The 23,931-nt window shown below is 45.7% G+C and overlaps 2 protein-coding genes across 5 annotated transcripts in view; one reads left to right on the top strand and one right to left on the bottom strand.

Moving 5' to 3' along the window:
• The window catches only part of p4ha1a (prolyl 4-hydroxylase, alpha polypeptide I a), an 18,077-nt gene extending 4,387 nt beyond the window's left edge, over positions 1 to 13,690 (bottom strand). The window contains exons 1-12 of one of the 3 annotated variants that reach the window (XM_031568016.2): positions 13,446 to 13,690; positions 9,611 to 9,698; positions 8,918 to 9,014; positions 7,976 to 8,127; positions 7,641 to 7,778; positions 5,946 to 6,200; positions 4,472 to 4,680; positions 3,898 to 4,074; positions 1,804 to 1,874; positions 650 to 749; positions 307 to 360; position 1 (exon numbers count right to left, since the gene is read on the bottom strand). The exon at position 1 is cut by the window's left edge and continues 65 nt beyond it. In XM_031568016.2, the coding sequence (XP_031423876.1) occupies position 1; positions 307 to 360; positions 650 to 749; positions 1,804 to 1,874; positions 3,898 to 4,074; positions 4,472 to 4,680; positions 5,946 to 6,200; positions 7,641 to 7,778; positions 7,976 to 8,127; positions 8,918 to 9,014; positions 9,611 to 9,698 (1,342 nt within the window). In that variant the 5' untranslated portion in view covers positions 13,446 to 13,690. The other 2 variants (XM_031568003.2, XM_031568009.2) reach the window with 2 other exon arrangements.
• Positions 13,691 to 14,131: 441 nt separating this feature from the next.
• On the top strand, positions 14,132 to 23,678 carry nudt13 (nudix (nucleoside diphosphate linked moiety X)-type motif 13). Of its 2 annotated transcripts, none has more exons than XM_031567990.2 (9): positions 14,132 to 14,260; positions 14,811 to 14,905; positions 15,498 to 15,640; positions 16,576 to 16,683; positions 16,837 to 16,943; positions 19,503 to 19,628; positions 20,007 to 20,118; positions 21,634 to 21,788; positions 22,093 to 23,678. In XM_031567990.2, exons 2-9 carry the CDS (start codon positions 14,826 to 14,828, stop codon positions 22,285 to 22,287), a joined length of 1,026 nt encoding a protein of 341 aa, XP_031423850.1. In that variant the 5' UTR covers positions 14,132 to 14,260; positions 14,811 to 14,825; the 3' UTR covers positions 22,288 to 23,678. The 2 variants fall into 2 exon arrangements, with proteins under 2 accessions (XP_031423850.1, XP_031423841.1); XM_031567981.2 differs by having other exon boundaries at positions 14,132 to 14,272.
• The last annotated feature ends 253 nt before the right edge of the window (positions 23,679 to 23,931 follow it).

Genomic DNA, 23,931 nt, shown 5'->3' with positions numbered 1-23,931 from the left:
TCTACAGGGCCATGCGGGGGGAGGGGGGGGGGGGGGGGGGGATGGGAGAGAAAGAGGAAGAGAGAGAGAGAGAAAAAGAAAGAGATTGAAACAGTGGTTGGATTCGAATGCGTGAAATCCGATTGCTAGCTATGATTAACAACAACGACAACGATGTGTCTCAATCATATTATGTAAATATCACACACACACAAAAGCAATTCTAGAATTATTATTTCATATTTTTGAGAGAGAATATTTGATAAATGACCATCTCAAAACTAAAAGTGACAATAGCAAAATCTTGTCAGATACTGCCATACTTACACGACCAAAGTCGTAGTGAGGCTCATACTGGCCTCCCACTCCATAGTTGGCCACCTGGACACAGACACACAACACACACACAAACAGACACACACACACACGACACACAACACCCACTAATGTAATAAGAAGTAAACTGATAAAAAAAAATGGATGAAAGTTATTGAAAAGCATAAACAAACATACACACATTCACGCACGTACACGCACACGGACTAGCAAACACACCCACATGGGCGAATACATGTACACCTACACAGACACGGATGTCGACATATGCACACGCACGCACGCACGCACGCACGCACACACGCACACACACGCACACACGCAGCCTTGTTACCTGGAGGTCTTCTGCAGTGCCGATCTCCAGCCCAGTGAGATCTTCTATGCGCTGGTTGATGCGATCCACCACAGGATGCTCATGCTCAATTAACCATGCACTAACACACACACACACACACACACGCACGCACGCACAGACACACACACAACATACACACAATCACGCACAATGGGTAAACAAACAAATTAAAAGTTCAACAGTTGGTCTGAATTACATAAATATAATGAAACGTTACAAGATAAAGTCTTAAGTGACATATTATGTTATAATGCTATAATGCTAATGCTATAATGTTATAATGCTAATGCTATAATGCTAAAAGGTTATAATGCTATAAGGTTATAATGCTATAATGCTAAAAGGTTATAATGCTATAATGCTAAAAGGTTATAATGCTATAAGTCTTAGGCTATAATGCTACAGTCTGCTGGATGACGGTGTGTCGGGGCAGGAGTGGGCTGCGCTGCTGTAAGTGGGAGTTTGGAACAGGCTGCAAAATGGCCCCTTTGGTTTCTGTTGAAAAGCAACTGGTCAGCCAACAGGCTGTCTCAGCCCATCTCTGACTCCACATTTACTCAACACAGTACACTCACATGACAACATGGGTTGCCACGGGGATGATGAGAGGAGTGTTGAGCGCATGCTAAAGAATTAGTGAAGACGAAGAAGATGATGATGAGAAGAGAGGAAGAAAGGGTGCCTACATCCAACATCTCAAACCATTCTGAATGTTTCCGGAATTGATGGTCAGATTTGTTACTATGGCGAATGTTCTATCCATGAATATTTCATCCAGGATTTCACTTGGCTCTAACCACTCACTACTTACTTCCTCCAAAGACAACATCAACAGTAATGTTCTAAACCGTTATTAAATGGATAGTCTTTATTAAAAGAAAAACGTTAACCAGGAACTGAGAGCTCAGCTCTGGGCTTTAGTCAAGATGTTGTCAACATCTCAGAGCATGAATAGAGAGGGAACACAAACAATGGTGTACTCAAAAATGTTCACAAAGAAAAAGTAGGTCATCTAATAATGATGTCCAAGTTTGCGAAAAGCCCACTGACAATAAAGGGCTGTTGTTTGTCCCTAGCCCTGTCCTTCAGGAGAGAGATGTGAGCACTTGAGCCCGTCCTGCGAGAGCTCTTACCTTTTGGACACTCTGTAATGAGCCGTGGTGAGCTCGCCTGTCTCGGGGTTGTGCACGGTGGCCCGCCTTAACTAACACCCCCAACGCAGCAAGCAGGGAGGGAGAGAGAGAGACAGAGAGAGAGATGGAGAGAAGAGATGGAGAGAGGGAGAGAAAAAGAAAAAGAGAGAGAGAGAGAGAGAGAGAGAGAGGAGTAAAAATGAAGAAACAGGGAGAAGGGGGAGAGAGGGAAAGAAAGAGAGGGAAGAATAAGAGAGAGAGAGATACAATAAGAAAGAAAGAACAAGTTTATTATTACATGCTGGTGAAATGTGATTGGTGCAACAGGTCCCAACCCCAGGGCAGGAGCTGTGGGCGGAGCTGTGGGCGGAGCCAGGGCTGTGTCCATGTCTGTGCCTCCTTATAGATTTATAGACTCAGAACCTCTCATTCACCTTTGACCTCCCATTCACTTGATCAAAGCTCAACACCATGAATTCACTAGATGTCAATGGATTGATTCAATTCAAATGACCTAAGCTCATAATAACCCACTGTAATTATCAGCCTCATATTAACCCACTGTAATTATCAGCCTCATAATAACCCACTGTAATTATCAGCCTCATATTAACCCACTGTAATTATCAGCCTCATAATAACCCACTGTAATTATCAGCCTCATAATAACCCACTGTAATTATCAGCCTCATATCAACCCACTGTAATTATCAGCCTCATATCAACCCACTGTAATTATCAGCCAAACCCCCCCCCCCCCCCCCCACACACACCCCCATCTGTTCGCACTCCCGTCTGCGCTGAGAAGACGGCCCCTGGCCCTGGGCACTCAGGCGCTGAGATGACGGCCCCTGGCCCCTGGGCACTCAGGCCCTGTTGCACACACTCCGTGTTAATATAAAAAGAGTATTTTTATATTAAAAAGGTCATTGCATTTCACTGTGTGCACCCCCCCCCCCATGTTAGAGAGACACTGGCAGCAGCGACAGCAGTCAGGATCAGGATCAGGCGACGGGAGGGTGGAGGTGAGATCGGACGTGTGTGTGTGTGTGTGTGTGTGTGTGTGTGTGTGTGTGTGTGTGTGTGTGTGGTGTGGCTGAGATCCTGCTGAGGTTGCTGCCAGCGTAGTCATGCATCCTGAGGTGTGGAGGGGGGGTGGCCGGGGGGCAGAGCTCCAGTCCTGTGGGCGGGTCTTACCTCTTGCTGACGCGGTAGGGGGCGGTCTCCAGCACACCAGTGAGGGGGTTGGAGATGGTGGCCCTCCTTAGCTGTGGAGCCCGCCCCGCCCAGATGAGTCGGGTTACAACACTACCTTGCCCTCACACACATACACACACACACACAACACCCTCTCTGTTTGTCCCTGTTGGGCACCCATACCACCATAGCCTTACGAAGACTGGAACGAACATTCCATGTCAATGAATGTGTCCCTGGCTGGTCAACTGAAAGTGACCCTTACCCTAACCCAGATTTGTACTCTAGAGGGGATCACCCTTCTGCCTCCCAGCAGCCTCTCAACAGCCATACAAGTCTACACCTCAAGATGTACTTCAGGGATATATAGGGCTACAAGAGTGAGGAAGGACACGAGGCCTTTCTGAAATGAAATCTATTCACACACACACACACAAGCTGGCATGTAATTCCTGATTGATTAAACGATAAGCACAAGCCACACACACACACACTTTCTGTGATCCACAAAGGCAACCCGATTCAGTGTCCTAAATGCATTATGTGCATTGCTCCGAGATGATGGCTGATGGCTGTAGTGTTGCTAGGCTGGCTTTAGGGGTGGCTGCCACCCTGATTGGTTTTGGAAGGGATTGTGTGGATCTGTAATCTGGTGTAGATCTGAAGGGACAGGTTCTGAACAGGTTCTGAACAAGATCTTATATGGATTGGTTCCAAAGTCACTGGACATTTACGGTATGACTGTTAGAGAGAGTGTGTGTGTGTGTGTGTGTGTGTGTGCGTGTCATGGATAATCAGGAGTCGACTATAACACATCTGCCGATAAAACACTGTTAAATTGGAAGAGAGAGAGAGAGCGAGAGAGGGCGAGACACACAGACAGAAAGAGAGCCTTACCCGTGGTTTGGCCAACTGTTTGACCTTAGCGATCTCTCCGTCACTAATGATGTCATGGAAACGGACAATGTTGGGCCGGTCCCACTCATCTTCCTGCTTCACTGGGCCAATCAGGTAGCGGGGGTGACGGTTGTTGTCAAAGTAACGACAGAACATGCGGCTCTGTCTACGAGGTGTCTGAAAGGTTGGTCAAGACACACACCCACATTTAGATAGATAGACAACACACACACACACACACACACACACACACACACACACACACACACACACACAAATACACAAGAAAATATGATACACACATTTAGGGGAGGGGCAAGAGAGAGAGATTCATTATCCATACATCCATATCATTCATTATCCATACATCCATCAGACTATCCATATCATTCATTATCCATACATCCTGTACACTCATACACACACACACCATGAATACAAACCAACCTGCATACACACCCCAAATCTTAAGTCCACAACCAAGTCCTACACACACACACCCCAAGTCCTACACACACACGCACACGCACACGGCACGCACACGCACACGCACACGCACACGCACACCCCTCACCATCTTCAGGCCATCTCCTCTGCACAGTCGCTCATACTTCCTCTTCTCGGGCAGGAAGTCGTTCTCTACAGTTTTGCTCTCCGTCTCCCTCTTCACTCGCTCGGTGCCATCCTTCCCTTTCCCACCCTCCTCTGCCTGCGCCTCCCTCCGCTTGGCGAGCTGGAACTCAAAGTACTTCAGGTTCCCGTTGGCCCGCTGGTGACCCGCGTCTACAGAGGGAGGAGGAGGGACAGGAACCAGAACCATGTTTGTCAATGAGAGAAGAACAGGAACCAGAACCATGTTTGTCATTGAGAGAAGAACAGGAACCAGAACCATGTTTGTCAATGAGAGAAGAACAGGAACCAGAACCATGTTTGTCAATGAGAGAAGAACAGGAAGCAGAACCATGTTTGTCAATGAGAGAAGAACAGGAAGCAGAACCATGTTTGTCAATGAGAGAAGAACGACTGAGATCACTGAGATAATAGAGAGAGAGAGAGAGAGAGAGAGAGATAGAGATGGAAAGACAGTTTACGGTCTATTCTGCTGCCTGAGGTTTAAAACTTCGTTAGCACCTCTAGTAAAGATACATATGCAAAGATATTGTTTAGCTGTATAGACACACCCAAGCATATGTACATGCATTAATATTTTTGTTGATTTCTTTGTTTTATTACTGCCACCTGCTCCATCTTTATGTGTGCAGCTGACAGTCCCTCAGTAGGGGTGGGACTATCCCTTTAATTGCAGTCCCTCAGTAGGGGTGGGGCCATCCCTTTAATTGCAGTCCCTCAGTAGGGGTGGGGCTATCCCTTTAATTGCAGTCCCTCAGTAGGGGTGGGGCTATCCCTTTAATTGCAGTCCCTCAGTAGGGGTGGGGCTATCCCTTTAATTGCAGTGATGGCGGCCCCTCAGTGTGGGTGTTGGGTACTCCTGACTAATAAGTACGGTGTTGGGTACTCCTGACGAATAAGTACGGTGTTGGGGTACTCCTGACTAATAAGTACGGTGTTGGGGTACTCCAGGAAAGGAGGGTTTTCTCATGCCTGATCAGCCTGGATGGAGGTGGATTAACTTGGCGCCACAGCAAGTGGGTTTATGGGTTAATTTTGTTTTAATTAAAGTGGCTAACCCCCTGTAGCCCCCCGGGAGAAGATAGTGACTCGGCGCCATTGCCTTCACATAAACCACACAAGGGATACTGGGGGAAATAAGCATTAGCCATTTTTTTATGGAAAAGATCAAAAATACAAAATAAGGAATAAGTTAAGCCTCATCTTTCTGAGGGTTCTGTCAGGTGCCAAATCTACGTCTGTTTTGTGTTGACAAAAACACACTCCAAACCACAAAATGGCCAATCTATTATTGACACTTTTGTTAAGTTCCAGCTCACGTGGAGCAGACACACCTCCACTGAGGCTCCATAAAGAGACAAAACCCAAACCCACGGCAGGTAGCAGCCTCTTGGGCCCGGTCGCGCAGGTCTACTCACCAAGCCGCAGCAGCCTCCTGGTGTACTCCAGAGCCTTCTCTAGCTCCCCCTGCTGGTACACGGAGTAACTGAGGTAGTCCAGCACGTTAGCGGCGTCCACCGCTGACTCCTCCCCCTCGTCCAGTTGCCGTAACGCCTGCACCATCCACAGCTCTGTGTGGTAGTAGTCAGACTCGGAGTAGGCGATCTTTCCCAGCTCAAGGCAGTCCTCCGCCGTCATGGTGTTCAGAAAGGGCAGGCCACCCAGGTCGACGCCTGAACACAGAGGGCAACAGAACCGATACAGCAGGGTAAGGACGTTATTCACATAGACGTTAGCATGATCCAAAACACCTCTGAGAGCTCTTGTAGGGCAGGATTCCCTGGTCTCTGCCTGGGTAGAGAAGAGTAGAGTAGAGTAGAGAGCAGAGTATATTAGAGCAGAGTAGAGTAGAGTATATTAGAGCAGAGTAGAGCAGAGTAGGGTAGAGTATATTAGAGCAATGCAGAGCAGAGTAGAGTAGAGTAGAGTATATTAGAGCAGAGCAGAGCAGAGTAGAGTAGAGTAGAGTAGAGCAAAGCAGAGTAGAGTAGAGCAGAGCAGAGTAGAGTAGAGTAGAGTATATTAGAGCAGAGTAGAGTAGAGTAGAGTAGAGCAGAGTAGAGCAGAGCAGAGTATATTAGAGCAGAGCAGAGCAGAGTAGGGCAGGGCAGGGCAAAGAAGAGCAGAGAGAAGAGAAGAGAGCAGAGCAGAGCAGAGAGGAGAGGAGAGGAGAGGAGAGGAGAGAGAGAAGAGAGAGAAGAGAAGAGAAGAGAAGAGCAGAGCAAGAGCAGAGCAGGGTAGAGACGTGAGGTTTAGGGCTAAACCAGAAGCTGATGACCTGAATCATGTGAACGGTGAAGCTCAGTTTTCATAGATAAGATTCAAGCACAGGCCAGACAAGCCTGTTCAAGGAGTATTTCCTGACCAGAAATAGACACAATGCCAGATCAGGTTTCAAAGCCTAGAAAGTTCCATGGCTGCAGAGAGTGAGCAGCGGCTAGAGTACTTCCACAACGGAGGGAGGCGTGAGGTTTCATGTATGGAAACTCAAACTAAAATGAATGAATGACTTCCTGGTTGCTGGCATATCAACAAGGCCTGTCCATCAGAACTGTATGCTTTTGGCAGAAGCAGTCTTTATTGGGTATCTGGTTTATAGGGTGTACGGATATCTCACTGGGGGCATGTGTGTGTGTGAGCGTATGCATGTGTGTGTGAGCGTATGCGTGTGTGTTTGTGAGCATATGCGTGTGTGTGTGTGTGTGTGAGCATATGCGTGTATGCGTGTGTGTGAGCATATGCGTGTATGCGTGTGTGTGTGAGTGAGAGCATATGCGTGTGTGTGTGAGCGAGAGCGTATGCGTGTGTGTGTGAGCGTATACATGTGTGTGTGTGAGCGTATGCGTGTGTGTGTGTGAGCGTATGCGTGTGTGTGTGAGCGTATGCGTGTGTGTGTGTGAGCGTGTGTCCCAGGTAAGTGTCTTCCAAAGTGTGTGTATGCATGCATGTGTGTGTGTGTGGGGGTTGTCAGGTGGTGTGTGTGTGTGTGTGTGTGTGTGTGTGTATGCATGCATGTGTGTGTGTGTGTACCAGATGGCCTCTCTCTCTGTGTGTGCGTGTGGGGGTTGTCAGGTGGTGTGTGTGTGTGTGTGTGTGTGTGTGTGTGTGTGTACCTGGAAGGTTGCCGGTAGAGATGGAGTGTGTGTCGAGCTGGTAGGTGTCCTGCAGTCTGAGCAGAGCTTTAGCTGCCCCAGTCTGATCCTCCTCGTTGGGGAAGTGCTGCCTCTGGATAGTGAGGTTAGAGATGAACCCTACAGCACCATGGAGAGACAGAGAGGGGGAGGGAGAGAGGGGGAGGGAGAGAGAGAGGTGGGGAGGTGAGAGAGGTGGGGAGGTGAGAAGAAAGAGAAGGAGGGAGATTCCTTTCATATCAGTTGACTTACTGATTGATTGATTGAATATGTATGTACAGATTCTGTGATTGACTGATCAGTGTGTTTGTCCTCACGTTCAGACATGTCCTTGAGCACGAGGTTCTCCAGGTCGCCCCACTCCGTGTTGAGCCTCTTCATCAGCTTGAAGGCGTTCACCGGGTGCCCCAAAAAGCCCTCGGGGTCCTTGGCGGCAGTGAGAGTCAGAGTGTCCAGCTTCTCAGCCCACCTGACCGAACACACACACACACACACACACACACACACACACACACACACACACACACACACACACACACACAACACACACACACACACACACACACACACACACACACACACACACACACACACACACACATTTATGAGACACCACAGACAATTGTATCACAAACAAAGGAAACACTTTACAGTAATCTGTAGGCATGAATGATGTTAATTTGGTGCAGCCATCTCACTCACAACCTGCTAATACAAAAACAAAAAAATAACTCTTTCCCTCTCTGGACCCTACGGCAGTCAGCCTCTACCTGGGGCAGGTGAGCCTCACCCCTCAGGTGCAGACGTGGACCCTACAGCAGTCAGCATCTATCTGGGGCAGGTGAGCCCCACCCCTCATTGGGTTTCCCAGAACATGAATGAGCATGAAACACATCCTACTGGGTGAATGGATATCTACACACAGAACCACAGAAAAATGTCTCATACCATTCAGTGTGCTTGTGTGTGTGTATGTGTGTGTGTGTGAGAGAGAGAAAGCATGAGAAACTACAGGTTGCTTATGCCAAGTGTAAATCCTGCTATCAGATGGCCTGCAGCCTAAGTAGGACTTTTGTGTGTGTTTGTGAGTTTGTGTGTGTGTGCTTGGGTGGAGCACACAGGTGGAGAGGCAGGTGTGTCCAGCTGTAAGGTGTCCTGTAGCCATAGTGAGGCTTTGTTGTGAGTGTGTGAGTGTGTGTGTGTGTGTATCTGTGTGTGTGTGTGTGTGTGTGTGTATGGCCAAACACAAGGTGACTCACTGTTTGACCTGCTCCAGCTTGCTCTCCTCTGCTCTGATGTAGTCCTTCAGAGACGTGACCAGGTCCTTCTCTGTGAAGAGCAGGTCTGTCATCTGACCTGCAAACAGAACATTGGAACATACGCTTTATCATCAGGACAACACTGATGTTTATATCTCTAAATGTCCTTAATTTAATTACATGTCCATTTCTCAAAATACATAAACATATCCTATGCACTTACACAGTGATTGGCATGCCAAGGTTTTATCCAAGGACTTTCCCTTCTACATATTATATATATATTACTGTCAGTAGTGATTTAGAATTATGCCTGGCATGGTGGCCCGTAATGAAATGCAATCTTGATGGAATACAATAAGGGCTAAGCATTCCATCAGTCACATTCTGGAACACCATCATCTCCAATGCCCAGCATACAAATCAGTTAGAGCCATAAAACCAGAAGCTCCTCATTGGAATTTCATTCAATATTCTGAGCCCAGAATTCCAGCCCTCCTACAGAGCAGGGCCAACCCTGAAGAAAAACGCCTCAAGCTCCACCAGTCACAGTGATGGTGGACAACACTCAGTACTGTGCACCATGCCAAGAGGGAAAGAGGAGAGGGACGAGATCAGAGGAGGAGGAGAGAGGAGGAGGAGAGAGGAGGACGAGAGAGGGAGAGATCAGAGAGAACAGGTGAAGAGACTCACCGATGGAGGTGAAGAAGTCATTGTGAGCAACGCTGCAGCAGAACAGACAGCTGATCCACAGCAGCACACACACTGCCCTTCGCTCCATCTGAAACACAAAGATAACACACACACACAGCATGAGAACCTCCATCTGAAACACAAAGATAACACACACACACACACACAGCATGAGAACCTCCATCTGAAACACAAAGATAACACACAAACTGAGATTTAGGTAGGTAATGGATCTTGCATCTTGCATCTTAAAAGCTGTTTGGCAAGTAATTCCATTTGTTATAACCAGAATATGTACAACAGTTCTACAGAAATTATGACATCTTACAATGTACTAAATAAAGTGAAGCATTCTTTTGAGATCGTACTTATCAACATGTTTTATGGATGTTTGCAGGTTACCTTTTAATAAGAAGTTTAAGTGAACCAGACTGCCCAAACCAGACTGACCGAACACACTTTCCACAATTATGTTAGGTGAAAATTCACTCAAGTTACCCTTAGGACTCCGGAGTTGCATATAAGTATATTCATTAAACAACAACAACAAGCTCGTCAGGCTCTCCCACGTCCCGGCAGGTCAGAGAGAGGCACGGGCCCACTCTCAGAGAGAGAGAGGGAGCCTGGGCTCACTCCCAGACTGCAGCAGACGAGAGAGAAGCAAAATAAAACACATCACACAAGGTTTATATAGATAGAAGTTAACGTTCTCTGGCGCCAAAACAATTTGTCAGCAGGGATAACCACGTGGTGGGTCTCTGAAGTCCGAGGTCATCTTACTATGCTTCCTGTCTTGCAAGGATGTCAGTTTTGCACAAGGTCAATAGAAGCACAGTTCGACCCTTCTTATTACCTATGGTCCAAACATGCTCTTACACATATGCAGACTAAGTGGCACCGAATAATCTAAGTTACACACACACAGAAAAGCCATGTTCCTGCTAACATAAGCACACGATTCATACAAGGTAATTATTAATACAAGGCACTTGATCAATATATCCTTAAGTCATTAACAGTGTTTCAAAATTATCTCTATCATAAGACATTCTCAGAACTATCCTCACTAAAAACATCCCTTTAGGAATTTCCTGAGAAAGGTCTCTCCCCGATGGCATCAAGAACACAACAACTCAGTGCTCACCCAGCGACTTGTTTTCTAGAAGACAGCGCTAGGGTCGACTGAAACTTAAGAATGTCATTGCAAGCTTTTCCTTTTTTATCAGTTTCATCCTAAATCAGATTACTCTGAGAAACATCTCTGCTCTGGCGCAAGATCTCTGTTGTCCAGAGGAATTCACTACACTACATACAACAAAAACTAGGAAATGTAAACTAGCAAAAGCGTGATTCAGATCTGATGATTCTGAAATACTTATTAACCACCTCCTCGAAATGCTCTCTGGAACACTGAATCGGGAGTGGAGCCAAAATCTTTCACCCCGACTGACTTGCCATTCTGTGAGTCCAACCTTAATTCACCCCATGCCGACTCCTCACGCCAGCCCTTGAGTAACACGAGTCGACATCTCGCTCATTCGAGTTCTGCTCTCCACCTAGTTCCTCATTTGAGCCAGTCTGCTACGGCTGCTGAAAACACTGACCACCTTGATAAACGTTACGCCATTAAGTAAGACTGCTTCAAACGTCCAAGTTCCCAGCTTCTGCATTCTGCATGCTCTTCAGCAGGTTGTCTGGGGTATTGTATTAAGTTAATCTGAAGGCACAATCAGCGTCTTGGAAACAGCAATACAAAAATGAAAAAATGACTTTTAAAACATGCACTTCTCCATCCCCATTTATCCCGGTTTTGACTCTTCATAAAATGGCACATTACTGAGAATAAGTATGTCTGCCACATATCTGTGAATGGAGGGGCATTTTGCAATTAGCGAGTGCCCGTGGCGTTTCCTTGTGCCCGCTGTGCCAACGCTGGCTCTGTGGATGGGCAGCGAGTTGCCACTCTGTGGCTTCCCTCTGTGCCAAGCACTCCGTGCCAACGTGCCCCTGTGGCATGGTGGCTGTCTGGAATAATTAGCACCAGACAACAATGCCCTCTTCCTCCACATCGCTTACTCTGCGTTCTCTAACTCACCGCATATCGATGAAACAAGGGTTGGGCTGATTAGTTCCCCTGCAGAGATTGTAAGACCGTGTGTGGTGTGTGTGTGTGTGTGTGTGTGTGTGTGTGTGTGTGTGTGTGTGTGTGTGTGTGTGTGTGTGTGTGCATGTGTGTATGTATGCATGTGTGTATGTGTACGTGTACGTGTAGGTATGCTCCCCTGTGCAGGCAGTAACTGGCAGTAGAGCAAATCTTCACCAGATCTATGCTGGGTCTGTTCCAGAGTCAACTATGGCTGTGCCAACAACCCCACTTTTGAACAGGAACCAGAGTCGCTGAAGGGCACAGTACTGTTACTGTTAGTGTTACTGTATGGAGTGTCAAGTGGGAGAATAGTCTCACAGATTCGATTGCATCCTCTGACCGCTACGATGTAGGGATAGCCTAGTTGATGTCCAATCCCTGATGTTTTTACAGTAGCCTGCAGTAGTCAGCAGCTCATTTAACTACTTCAGTGACCCTAAATAACACCATGCCCTAGGTTTTTCTCTGATGCTTCTTGCCGCTGTAAAGGACGAGACACCGCTTTAGCGTTGAGGCTCGAGTAAGCCTCCTCATTGGCCTGTTTGCTCAGAAAAACATTTACAGCGGCCAATAAAAGTGGGGTCACAGCTGTTCCGTCGTATCTTCTTGTTTGAGCCGCGGGCTCTCTTTTTTGAGAGCTAGCGTCAACTTTGCAGAAACTATTCAATCTTCACGACAAATAGTAGGCCTACATTCCCATATCAAACCATTTGAACTGTTGTAACAGTCGCTTTAATCTTAATTCAACTTCACATTTTCCGTCATCATATATACTGAGATTAGTAGATGGCTGAATTTAGGCTAGATGATAGAATAGACCAGGGAATGGATGCTACTGAATGCGTTACTGCCACGTCCACGCCCCACGCCAGCCATTGATTGAGATTGCTTTCCTCGAGCAAGTTTCTACAGAACTGTTTCTTAATTTTGAACAAGATATCTTTCAGTTTGCCCATATGAATCCACGTTGTAAGTAGCATGCTAAATTGTAAGAGAGCCAGGCAAGGTTATTGGATAGTGAGCTGAAAGTGCGTGGTGGCAACATTTCTGGTTTACATAGTTGCACTAAGAATTAGGATAGCCTACAAGCTGCAGCACATTCTGACAGGGAAACGACTCTCTGGCAGATAGCCTGAAGCCTCATAACCGTATAGCCTACTAAGTTTTATGCACCAAATGCTGACAAGGACAAGTAAAAATTCACAAAATGTCTAATACCAACAACAAGGTGAAAGAGATACTGGGCTGCTGACATCGCCATACTTTCAGTGATGTAAAATGCCACGACACAAAAACTGAAAATTCCGTTACAGCCAAGGCTACCATAGATGTTGGAAGAGCCTTGCATTGCCTCAAGCTTCGCATAACGATAAAGTTGTTTGAAACAGTAGTAGCCACTCACCCCTCACTAATGCCCCAGAGCGAACCTGCTGCTGGGGTAGCGTTAGACTCACTGTACATACACGAGAAATGAATCGCTCAGATGTCACGTAGGTGAAGGGCAATTAGCTCGAGTTTGATATACAGGGACTCCAAAATACTACATTAATCAAACACCCAGTGACTGAGGACATTTCTAGACTTCCTCCGACAGTAGCCTATAACGTTACAGTAGTAAGTAACTGTTAGTCTGGGAATGCATCCGAATCACGAGTTTTTTTCAGTCAGATTTTGAGCAGATCGACTCACATTTCATTAACGCTGCGTATCCACGGTCCGGTCTGCAAGTCACGGAGGGATCGATGGCTTTTAATCCTCACGGTTCGTTCCGGATCTTCTCAAAACCTTACTTGCAACAGAAAGAAGGTCACTCTGCTTGTTTTGACTCTCTTTGCCTCATATCAGCAAGAAGCCTGTGTGTCGCCACCTTGTGGGTATAATTTTCCTGACCTGGCATATCGCTTGGATTTGCTGTACGTATATTGTTACCTGATTTTATTGGCGAGTCAGAATACATCAATGACCCACTCAAACGTAGGGAAATTATTTAATAGATAACTGGGAGTTAAGAATAACGAGAAATATTTAATTCATACGCCACTGAAATAAAACAAATCTCGTGCTGTCTTTAGAAGCTATGCACGTTGCTACATTGCTTATTACAATTTGGCTTTGCATTTTTCTTTTTCAGAAAATAATTAGTGTACACTCCCCAGTGTCCCACAAAATGTTATCGTGTGTATTTTGTATCCGCTACATTCTGTAGAGGTCGCTGTTCCCATTTCTGAAACTAGTGAGCTCAAAGACAGTGGGCTTCTTCTGATGACGCAAATTGTGTGTTTTTACTTTGTGCTACCCGCTGAAGATTTAAACCCAGTTGACTAACGTTAGTAGCCGATAAGTGTTGCACCGACAGTGAATCGCACAGTGCAAAAAACGGCAGTCTATCATTCGCACTGCGCTATTCTATGTTATTAGGAATGAAAATCTGTGAGATTTAGTGAGATCCGTCAGTGTCACGTTCGTGAGACATGAGAAATGTTGAAAAGTCTCACGGATAAAATGTGAGTTGACAGGTACGTATCTTACATACAATGCTCAAGGCACTTACAAAAATAAGTTGTTAATGAAAACAAACGCCAGTGTTTTGTACTCGACCAAAGTCACAGTTACGAAACGACCTCCATTTTTAAACGTAACGTCACGAAATCTTCTGTAACGTTATTGTACAGTGTGTTCTGCACGGCTCCTTCGGCGCCTTCGGTTATTCATTTGCTGTGTCGGGGAAAACTATAAGGAGACAAGCCATTTCAGCTTGCCGTGACTTGGTTTCTGTTAACTGCAAAATTGCTGTTCATTTTTAACTTTGGTGAATGGATAGCCGGTAATTTTGTGACTATTGTGAATGAATGAATGTGAATTGTGCAGTGCTTTCAGACACCTTTGATTTCTTTGTCAGGTTGCGTGAACACGAGTGACACGGATGTCTCTTGTATGTTTTAATAATGTGCTTGATGTTTACAACTTGATAAAACATGGCTTTCGCCTCACCTCCACTTAGACTACCATGGCTGATTGTCACACAGATAATAATGGCACTTCTTTTTCTTCCAGCTATAACTTCAGGAGATGTTGAAGTCATTGCGAACTCTCTTCTGGCCCAAGACTGTGTTGACGAGGTCCAGCTCCAGTTATGTAGCAAGAATAAGGTCAGTCCTGCAAACCGCCTCAACAGCTTTAATCTCATTACATTGAGTTTGATTGAAAGCACAAAAGAAACATGTAACCACTTCACGTAATGTGACACCCAGGAATCTTATTAATCAGACTGTATTTGATTAGTCAATTATGATTCTTACCTAATCATCCTAAAAACTTCTATACCCCTTTCTTTATCTATACACTAACGCACACGCAAGCACACATTCACAGCCACACCACACGTCACACACATCAGCCACACCAACAGCCCACCTTTCTTTACCCCGTACCTCAAACTCCCGCCTCTCTTCCTCACACCAGGACCTGTCTCTAACCCTAAGCCCCTAACCCAGTACCCTAAAACGGCCCCTAACCCAGAACCATGAGCCCCTAACCCAGTACCCTGAGCCCCTAACCCAGTACCCTGAGCCCTTAACCCAGTACCCCGAGCCCCTAACCCAGTACCATGAGCCCCTAACCCAGTACCCTGAGCCCCTAACCCAGTACCCCGAGCCCTTAACGCAGTGAAGGTGTGGTGCCCCTAACCCAGTACCCTGAGCCCCTAACGCAGTGAAGGTGTGGTGCCCCTGCTCTCCTCAGGTACCTGATGAGGCTGAAGGAGGATGACGAGGCGTGTCTGGAGGCCATGCGCTCGGGGAGTCTGCTGCTCTACCACACCCTGGCCCCTCTGCTGCAGAAGTCCCCCAGCGGCCTCTTCCAGCTGCCGGCCATCAACACCAGCGGTACACACACACACACACACATAGTAGCTCAAAGACTCTCTCACACACACACGCACACACATACAGACACTCACACATACACAGGACACTGCTGCTCTACCACACCCTGGCCCCTCTGCTGCAGAAGTCCCCCAGCGGCCTCTTCCAGCTGCCGGCCATCAACACCAGTGGTACAGTGTCTCTGCCTGTTCAATAGCAGTGCTCAAAGACACACACACACACACACTTACAGACACACACTCGAATACACACACTCACATACACACACTCATATACACACTAACACACACACACACACACTCGCACCTGCATAGTAGCTCAAAGACTCTCTCTCACACACACACACACAAACACACACACACACACACACACACACACACACACACACACACACACACACACACACACACACACACACACACACACACACACACACACACACACAGGACACTGGACAATACTGGACATTTACCCAGTCCAACATGCCAACATGTATGTATTTTATTGTCAGTGGTAGGAATTCTTACTACAACAGTAGGAATCTGGAAAACCCAACTTCACACATCATGATCTTTGTAATCATATAGAAGGATATGAATCTACATATGAAGATATGTTACATCTGCACTCAGTCACAGACTCAACAGGAGGAAGTTGGCCTCACAGCACAGAGCACTTCGCACAGTGCAAGAAGGAAAATTCGTTTGAGGGTACCTTAATACAAATTGGCATATTATTTTTGTAAACTTTTGGTGTCGGGCTCTGACATTTGGCCTATGCCCATATCTGAAGTATGGGTATACATGATACAAATTTAGAGAAAAACTGAGGGGATCCTGCGGGGACCTCTGACTCAACCCCTTATTCAGGTCATCACATCATCATACAAAGCTGTGCATGACATAAATACCAGTGTGTTTGTTTGTTTCTTGCAGATTTTAAAGGAATACTTGACAAACTTGGGAAGAACCGGGCCCTTGTGAATGAGTCGGTTCTTATTGGCTGCACTGAAGAGGATGTGGCCCAGTTCTCTCTTGATGTTGGTAAGAATCGCAGCGTAAATCCACTCACACACACACACACACACACACACACACACACACACACACACACCCTCTCTTACACATGCTGTCTCACCCCTCATACACACACTGTGTCACACACATACACTCTCCCTTCCCCCCTCTCCTCTGCAGGGGCCCTGGACAAGTCTGAGATGGAGAGGTTATGTGGAGGAGTGTTCATAGACCTGAGGAAGGCTTTCTTCCTCCTCCGAGGTACAGAGGCCCCACTGGTGGCTCGGGTATGGACCATAAACACCACATCTAGAGTAGAGTAGAGTAGAGTAGAGTATGGACCGTAAACACCACATCAAGAGTAGAGTAGAGTAGAGTAGAGTTCATGGGGACTGGAGTAGAGTATGTGTTATAAACACACCCTGAGTAGACATTACAACTCAGTTAAGACATGTAGCTGATGCTACAGGAACCCCTTTCACCAGAGATGAAAAATTACTATAAAGGCAATGATGAGATGTTGGCCTCTGACTCATAGTGCATTATATAGCTTTAGGAATGGTGTATATACAGTAGTGGCCAAAATTATTAGAACACCTGACAGATCTGAAAAAAATTACCTTTTTTTGCCTCCAAAACATGATTTCATTTCATAATGTTCATGAAACATGCAGATGGTTGCTCTGAGCATGACAAATATCAGATGAAGTGAGTACGACTGTTTTTATCCACTTTTAACTATAATATTAGGTATGTCCACCTTTTGCAGCAATTACAGCAGCACATCTCTCTGGCATAGTGTCAATATATTTCCTGAAAACTTCAACACTAAGGTGATCCCATGCCTTCTCCAACTCAAGCCAAAGGCTTTCCTTTGAATGTACAATATATCTGTCAAGTTTATTTTCCAACTCGCCCCAAATTTGGTCGATGGGGTTGAGGTCCGGACTTTGAGGGGGGCTGTCATGGAAAAAGGTGTCCGGCTGCGAAAAGGGGTCCGGGCGACGTCACAATGGCTTTCGAACGACTCTTGAGTGACAGTTGCTATACCAACGATAGCATTACGTAACCCGGACCAACGATAGCATTACGTAACCCGGACAGTAATAACCCGGACCCCTTTTGGCTATCAGTCAGTGAGTCTCAAGAGTCGTTCGAAAGCCATCAGCTACTTTTTAATCGCTTAATATTGTGCCTAAACGGACACTACGTAACCCAGACGCCTTTTGGCTATCAGTCAGTGAGTCTCAAGTCGTTCGAAAGACATCAGCTACTTTTTAGTCGCTTAAGATTGTTGCACAACGGGGGAATTGCTAATCGCTAACGAGATGCTAGTGGCTAAACCTATGTGCTTACTTACAGGAGACTGGCAGCCAATATTAAGCGACTAAAAAGCAGCTGATGGCTTTCAAACAACTCTTGAGACTATCTGACTGATAGCCAAAAAGTGTCCGGGTTACATAGTGTCGTTTTAGGCACAATATTAAGAGACTAAGCTGTAGTTTTAGCTACACCTGCCTTGCAGGTATCCTGTAGCAAATTTCAACAGGTTTCGCCGCTAGCATCTCGTTAGCGATTAGCAATTACCTCGTTGTGCTCTACAGTTAAAGGTGCTGCAAACAATTCCCTGTTTTGTGAAAATGTTATTGTGGGTGCCGTCAGATATGTCTAAATATCACAACACATTAAGGACTTTCTTAGAGCAACACAACAAAGGAATTGCTAATCGCTAACAAGATGCTAGCGCGAACCTGAAATTTGATTACTTTGATACTATAACTAACTAGCGAGTCAAGAACTTTCCTAACACACTCAAACATAAAGCACATGGTTGTTTTGCTTGGTTTATGGCAGGTCAAATACAGGCAATCTGGTCTCAGGTAGAGAAGTATAATGGGAGATGCTCTGGGGTAAATTGCGTTATTGAGGTATTTAATGCAGCGCAAGTCTGTCACTTCCAAAAAAGTGTCCGGTGACGTAATGCTAGCGTTGGTAACTGTCACTCAAGAGTCGTTCGAAGCCAATATTACATCACCCGGACCCCTTTTGGCACCCGGACACCTTTTTCCATGACAGCGCCAGTCCATTATTTTCAATGTTCCAGCAGATTCCTTCTGTTCCAGGTAGTTCCGGCATTAGTTAGAAGAATGTTTAGGGTCATTGTCCTCTTAGAAAATAAATCCAGGCCCAATAAGACGACTCCAAGATGGTACTCTGGTGCCTCACCAGAATGTTGTGGTATACTTTCTTATCCATGATGCCATCAATTTCGCCAAAGTCACCTGTTCCTGAGGCTGAAATGGCACCCCACACCATAATACTACCCCCTCCGTGTTTAACTGTTGGCAAGAGACACTCATTTTTATATCTTGCCCCCCTCCCTCCGTCGATGCAGCAGGATAGGCCTTGTACATTCAAAATAATCACGCAGCTGTGTCCTAAGACTCTCGCATCACCATCAATTTAACCACGATCACACCTTACAATGATCATACAAGACATTTGGCTTCTTCTGTGAAGGAACATGATTGTGTGACATTGAGAGTGAAATAGGCCTAACTTGTTTTTTGTAAGGAAAATGACCTAAATCTCCTTAAGATGGCTCTATTCTATGGTTTATAGAGCATAATGATGACTTTGTAGATATTTAATTTGTTTTATGGGTATTTTAATGGCCAATTCAACTGAAACCTTAAATATGCCAAGTGTTCTAATAATTTTGGCCACCACTGTAATGTAAATGTCAAACATTAATGTCAAGTGTGTTACTTAAACATCATGGTAAATTAACTAGTCATCAAGCCTCAGACTGATCTCACTTCCTGGTGACCTCTGTGTGACCTCAGGGCCAGGCGCTGCTGCGTTGGCACCAGACCCACGGCTTCTGCAGTGCCAGTGGGCACCCCTCCTTCAGGAACCAGTCGGGCAGCCAACGGGTGTGCCACAGCAGCGGGCACACCTACTACCCAAAGGTGGGCGAGCCACATGGGCGTGGGACTGGAGCGCAAACATCAAGGGCTTACTGTTGAATCTGCTGTTAACGAGCAGCAAATGAGTACTGATGCCTAAATACAGTCAGCCGTGATGCACTCTCACAATTATAAAAAACAAAGGCTTCTCAAAGTTTTGCGGCAAAATAAAAAAAATAATAATACTGCTACCTCATCAGTAAGCTTACTAGCAGTGTTCTCTAAATCATAGTCATTGTCACTGTATTGAATGAACTTGTATTATGAGATTGTTTGGTCAGTCAAGGCGTCTGACTCTTGAACGGGTCCCATCCAGATCCCATTTTCACCAGCATCAGCTGTGTTGTCTGGGTTTGTGTAATGTGCGTGTTTGTCCTGTAGATGTCGCCAGTGGTGATCGCTCTAGTATCTGATGGCAGCAGGTGTCTGCTAGGGAGGCAGGCCACCTTCCCCAGAGGCATGTACAGCGCACTGGCAGGATTCTGCGACATGGGTGAGCAGAAAGAGAGTGTGTGTGTGTGTGTGTGTGTGTGTGTGTGTGTGTGTGTAAGCATGGGAAATTCTAGTTGGGTGATTATAAGTAGGGATGGGTATCGTTTGGTTTTTATCCGATACCGGTACATAACCGATACTTTTAAAACGATACCGGTGCCTAAACGGTGCCGGAACCGATACTTTTATAAAAATAAAAATTTAAAATTAAAAAAATTACGATTGACGACATTTAAGAAAGGCTTTTTTTATTGCCAAATATATGAACTGTTTAAAGTAGATTATATATATAAATAAATACAAAACACTTTTTAACTTAAAACTTAAATAATATATGAACTGTTTTTTCCGATACTGGTGCTAAACCGATACTTTTAAAACGATACCGGTGCCTGAACCGCTACTTTTTTTTTTTAAAGCTCAAAGCGACGATTGACGACATTAAAGAAAGGCTTTTTTTATTGCCAAGGCAATTTTTTTTTTTTTCAAATTGAACAATATATGAACTGTTTAAAGTATATTATAAATATAAATACATACAAAACACTTGGCTTCCAACTACAGCTTCAAACTTTTTAACTTCAAACTATGAACATTATATTAACTGTAAACAACAGTTTATAGTATACTTAAATAAATATAAATAAATACAAAAAACAGCTTCAAACTTCTTTTGCAAAAATATGAGCATATTGGCCTTTGGAGTCAAAAATGTATTATTTAGTTTGCATTTATTTCATGAAATTTCACCATTTTATGATTTGTTTATACCTATCTTTTCTATCTTGTTTATAGTTACTCTTGTTACTTGAACACACTGAGTACTAGAAAATGTGTACTGCCCCTTTAAGAGACTACCGTTGGTAGTTTAACTGTCATCTCCGTATATTTTTCAGTCTTCGGTTGCTGATCTGCCGTTGACTCTTGCCTTCTCTCCCCTCTTTTCACGCAATTATTTTGTTGCATTTGCTGCACGTCGCGATGTTTGAATCTTTTTGTGCGAAATACAGCCACACTTTTGACCGTTTACCTTTCGGTATTTTCTCTGTTAAAAGGTTGATGGCTAGTTTTGTTTGTGCTTGCCTGCTCTTCACTGTCATATCAGAACCGGTTCCAATACAACCGGTACCTACCCGGACCGAAATGCAACGCAGATTTCGGTGCTTCATTTCGGCATTTATCAGATAAGACTGTTGCTATGAACACCAATGAGCGTGAGCGACACAGGACAAAGTTTACATTGGGAGCTGGGGCAGTTTTACATGTGCCCCACAGAATCTGCCTAGCGACCGTGTTCAATTGGCTCAGGCACCGAAATGAAGCACCGAAATCTGCGTTGCATTTCGGTCCGGGTAGGTACCGGTTGTATTGGAACCGGTTCCATATTGGTACCGGTTCTCGGTACCCAACCCTAATTATAAGTGGGACTACAGAAGACACTCTAAGGTGATAGTGTGTGGTGTGTGTGTTTGTGTGTGTGTGTGTGTGTGTAAAATTCTGTGTGTTGGTGTTGTAGGTGAGACTATAGAGGAGACTTTAAGAAGAGAGATCGCTGAAGAGGTGGGGTTGGAGCTGGAGTCCCTGCGAGTCGCCGGCTCTCAGCACTGGCCTTTTCCACAGAGCTCCTTCATGGTGGCCTGCCACGCTACCGTCGCCCCCAGCAACACTCAGGTCAGTCTCCCTCTACCTGTCTCTGTGTGTGTCTGTGTCTGTGTCTGTGTGTGTGTGTGTCTGTGTCTGTGTCTGTGTCTGTGTGTGTCTGTGCCTGTGTGTGTCTGTGTGTCTGTATGTCTGTGTGTCTGTGTCTGTGTGTGTCTGTGCCTGTGTGTGTCTGTGTGTCTGTGTGTCTGTATGTCTGTGTGTGTGTCTGTGTGTCTGTCTGTCTGTGTGTGTGTGTGTGTGTGTGTGTGTGTGTGTGTGTGTGTCAGCCAAACAAACCCACGGACACACACGCTGACTGCCCTGTGTTGCCCAGGTGAGTGTGGACCTTGAGGAGCTGGAGGATGCGCGCTGGTTCACGCTGCAGGAGGTGCAGGAGGCACTGCGTCTGAAGAAGCCCCCCCGCAACCCCGAGGGGGAGACGCCCACCCTCTGGCTGCCCCCCCGCTATGCCATCGCACACCAGCTGGTGCGGGAGTGGGTGCAGCAGCAGATTGGTGCACACGAGTGATACGCAGACACACACACACACACACACACACACACACACGCGCTACAATAGAGAAACTACAAAAAACAATGCACTGGAGCTGACAATACAGAGCTGAAAACATTTTCACTAATTACAACATTCACTCAAGACACACACACACATGCAGACACACACACACACACACACACACACACACACACACACACAAACTGGCAGACCCAGTCCAATCCCGGCTCAGCACCACGGACATGTTCACTCAGCACTCACACAACCATACACAGACCAGCAGACGGGCCTTTCACTCAGCACTCACACAACCATACACAGAGCAGCAGACGGGCCTTTCACTCAGCACTCACACAACCATACACAGAGCAGCAGACGGGCCTTTCACTCAGCACTCACACAACCACTACACAGAGCAGCAGACGGGCCTTAGTCTGATTCACGTGAACCTTAAGGCCTACATAGCCTACCTATAGCCTACATAGCTGAAGTACTGGAGCCCAGTAGCAGAACAATAGACTGCCAATAGAATGTCATAAATGAAACCAGCTTCATCCGTAACTGTAGAGACGCCACCACAGACTGGAACTCCTTGAGCCGGATGACACACAACAACAGTGTTTTCAGTGAGTGGACCAGACGTCCTGAACAGGCTGCGGATTACCTTCTGCTCCAGAGAGTGTGTTGGTCAGGCTGTGCTCTTCTGGCTGAAGTGAGGAACATTTGGATGCAGGTTCTGCTGTGGACCCACTGGTTGTCTGAATGTGCTGATCTTCTTCTGTACGGATGCCGATGCAGGCATGATCATCACATGCCAGTACCTTCACTTCACTTCACGGTGTGGGTTTAATTGAGTTCAAGCTCAACGAGTGCAAAAAGCTACCTGTTTTTGGTGGAGGGGATCATTTGTCAATGAAATACAAACCATTGTGTGAGAAAATTATACATTTTATCAGTGTACTCTCTAAGGGTTACCTTAACCACAAACTTGAATGCATCACAGGTTGTGCCAGTAATTCCGTTAAATTCTATTTTATTTATATAGCGCCAAAACAATACAATTGTGTTAAGGCGCTTTACAGAGCCCAGGGCCTGCACCCCCTGCCAGCCGCCACTGAGATCAGGGATTGTCTCTTCTCAAGCCGTCACTGAGATGATCAGGGATGTCTCTTCTCAAGCCTTAAACGGACTACAGGCCTCATACTGGGGCAAACATTGTGAACTAATATTGTGTCGAATGGAACACGCTAAATGTACTGAAGTTTCTGTCAGGTGCTGATTTTGTACTGCATCCTCCTCATGCCGTGGCCTTCCTCTTGGAGTGATGCACTGTAAGAGTGTTCTACCTCTCACCACCTGAACCTGGAAGTTACGTTTTAATTAAACAGGATGTGTTTAAGATGTTACATGACCACGTGTGCATTTTTGGAACTGATTTTCTCTGGAGAAAAAGGACGGAAGAGCATTGGGCAGAGAAGCTATGCATTCAGTCGAACAGCTACATGGGTCTATATAAATATTGATCAGGTTTACAGCAGTATATTTTGAACAGCTACAGGGTCTATATTAATATTGATCAGGTTTACAGCAGTATATTTTGAACAGGTACGTAGGTCTATATTAATATTGATCAGGTTTACAGCAGTATATTTTGAA

Source organism: Clupea harengus, chromosome 1 (assembly GCF_900700415.2).
Source record: "Clupea harengus chromosome 1, Ch_v2.0.2, whole genome shotgun sequence".
NCBI lineage: Eukaryota > Metazoa > Chordata > Actinopteri > Clupeiformes > Clupeidae > Clupea > Clupea harengus.
Note: the sequence above shows the minus strand (reverse complement) of the source record. Positions and strands in the feature narration are given on the sequence as shown.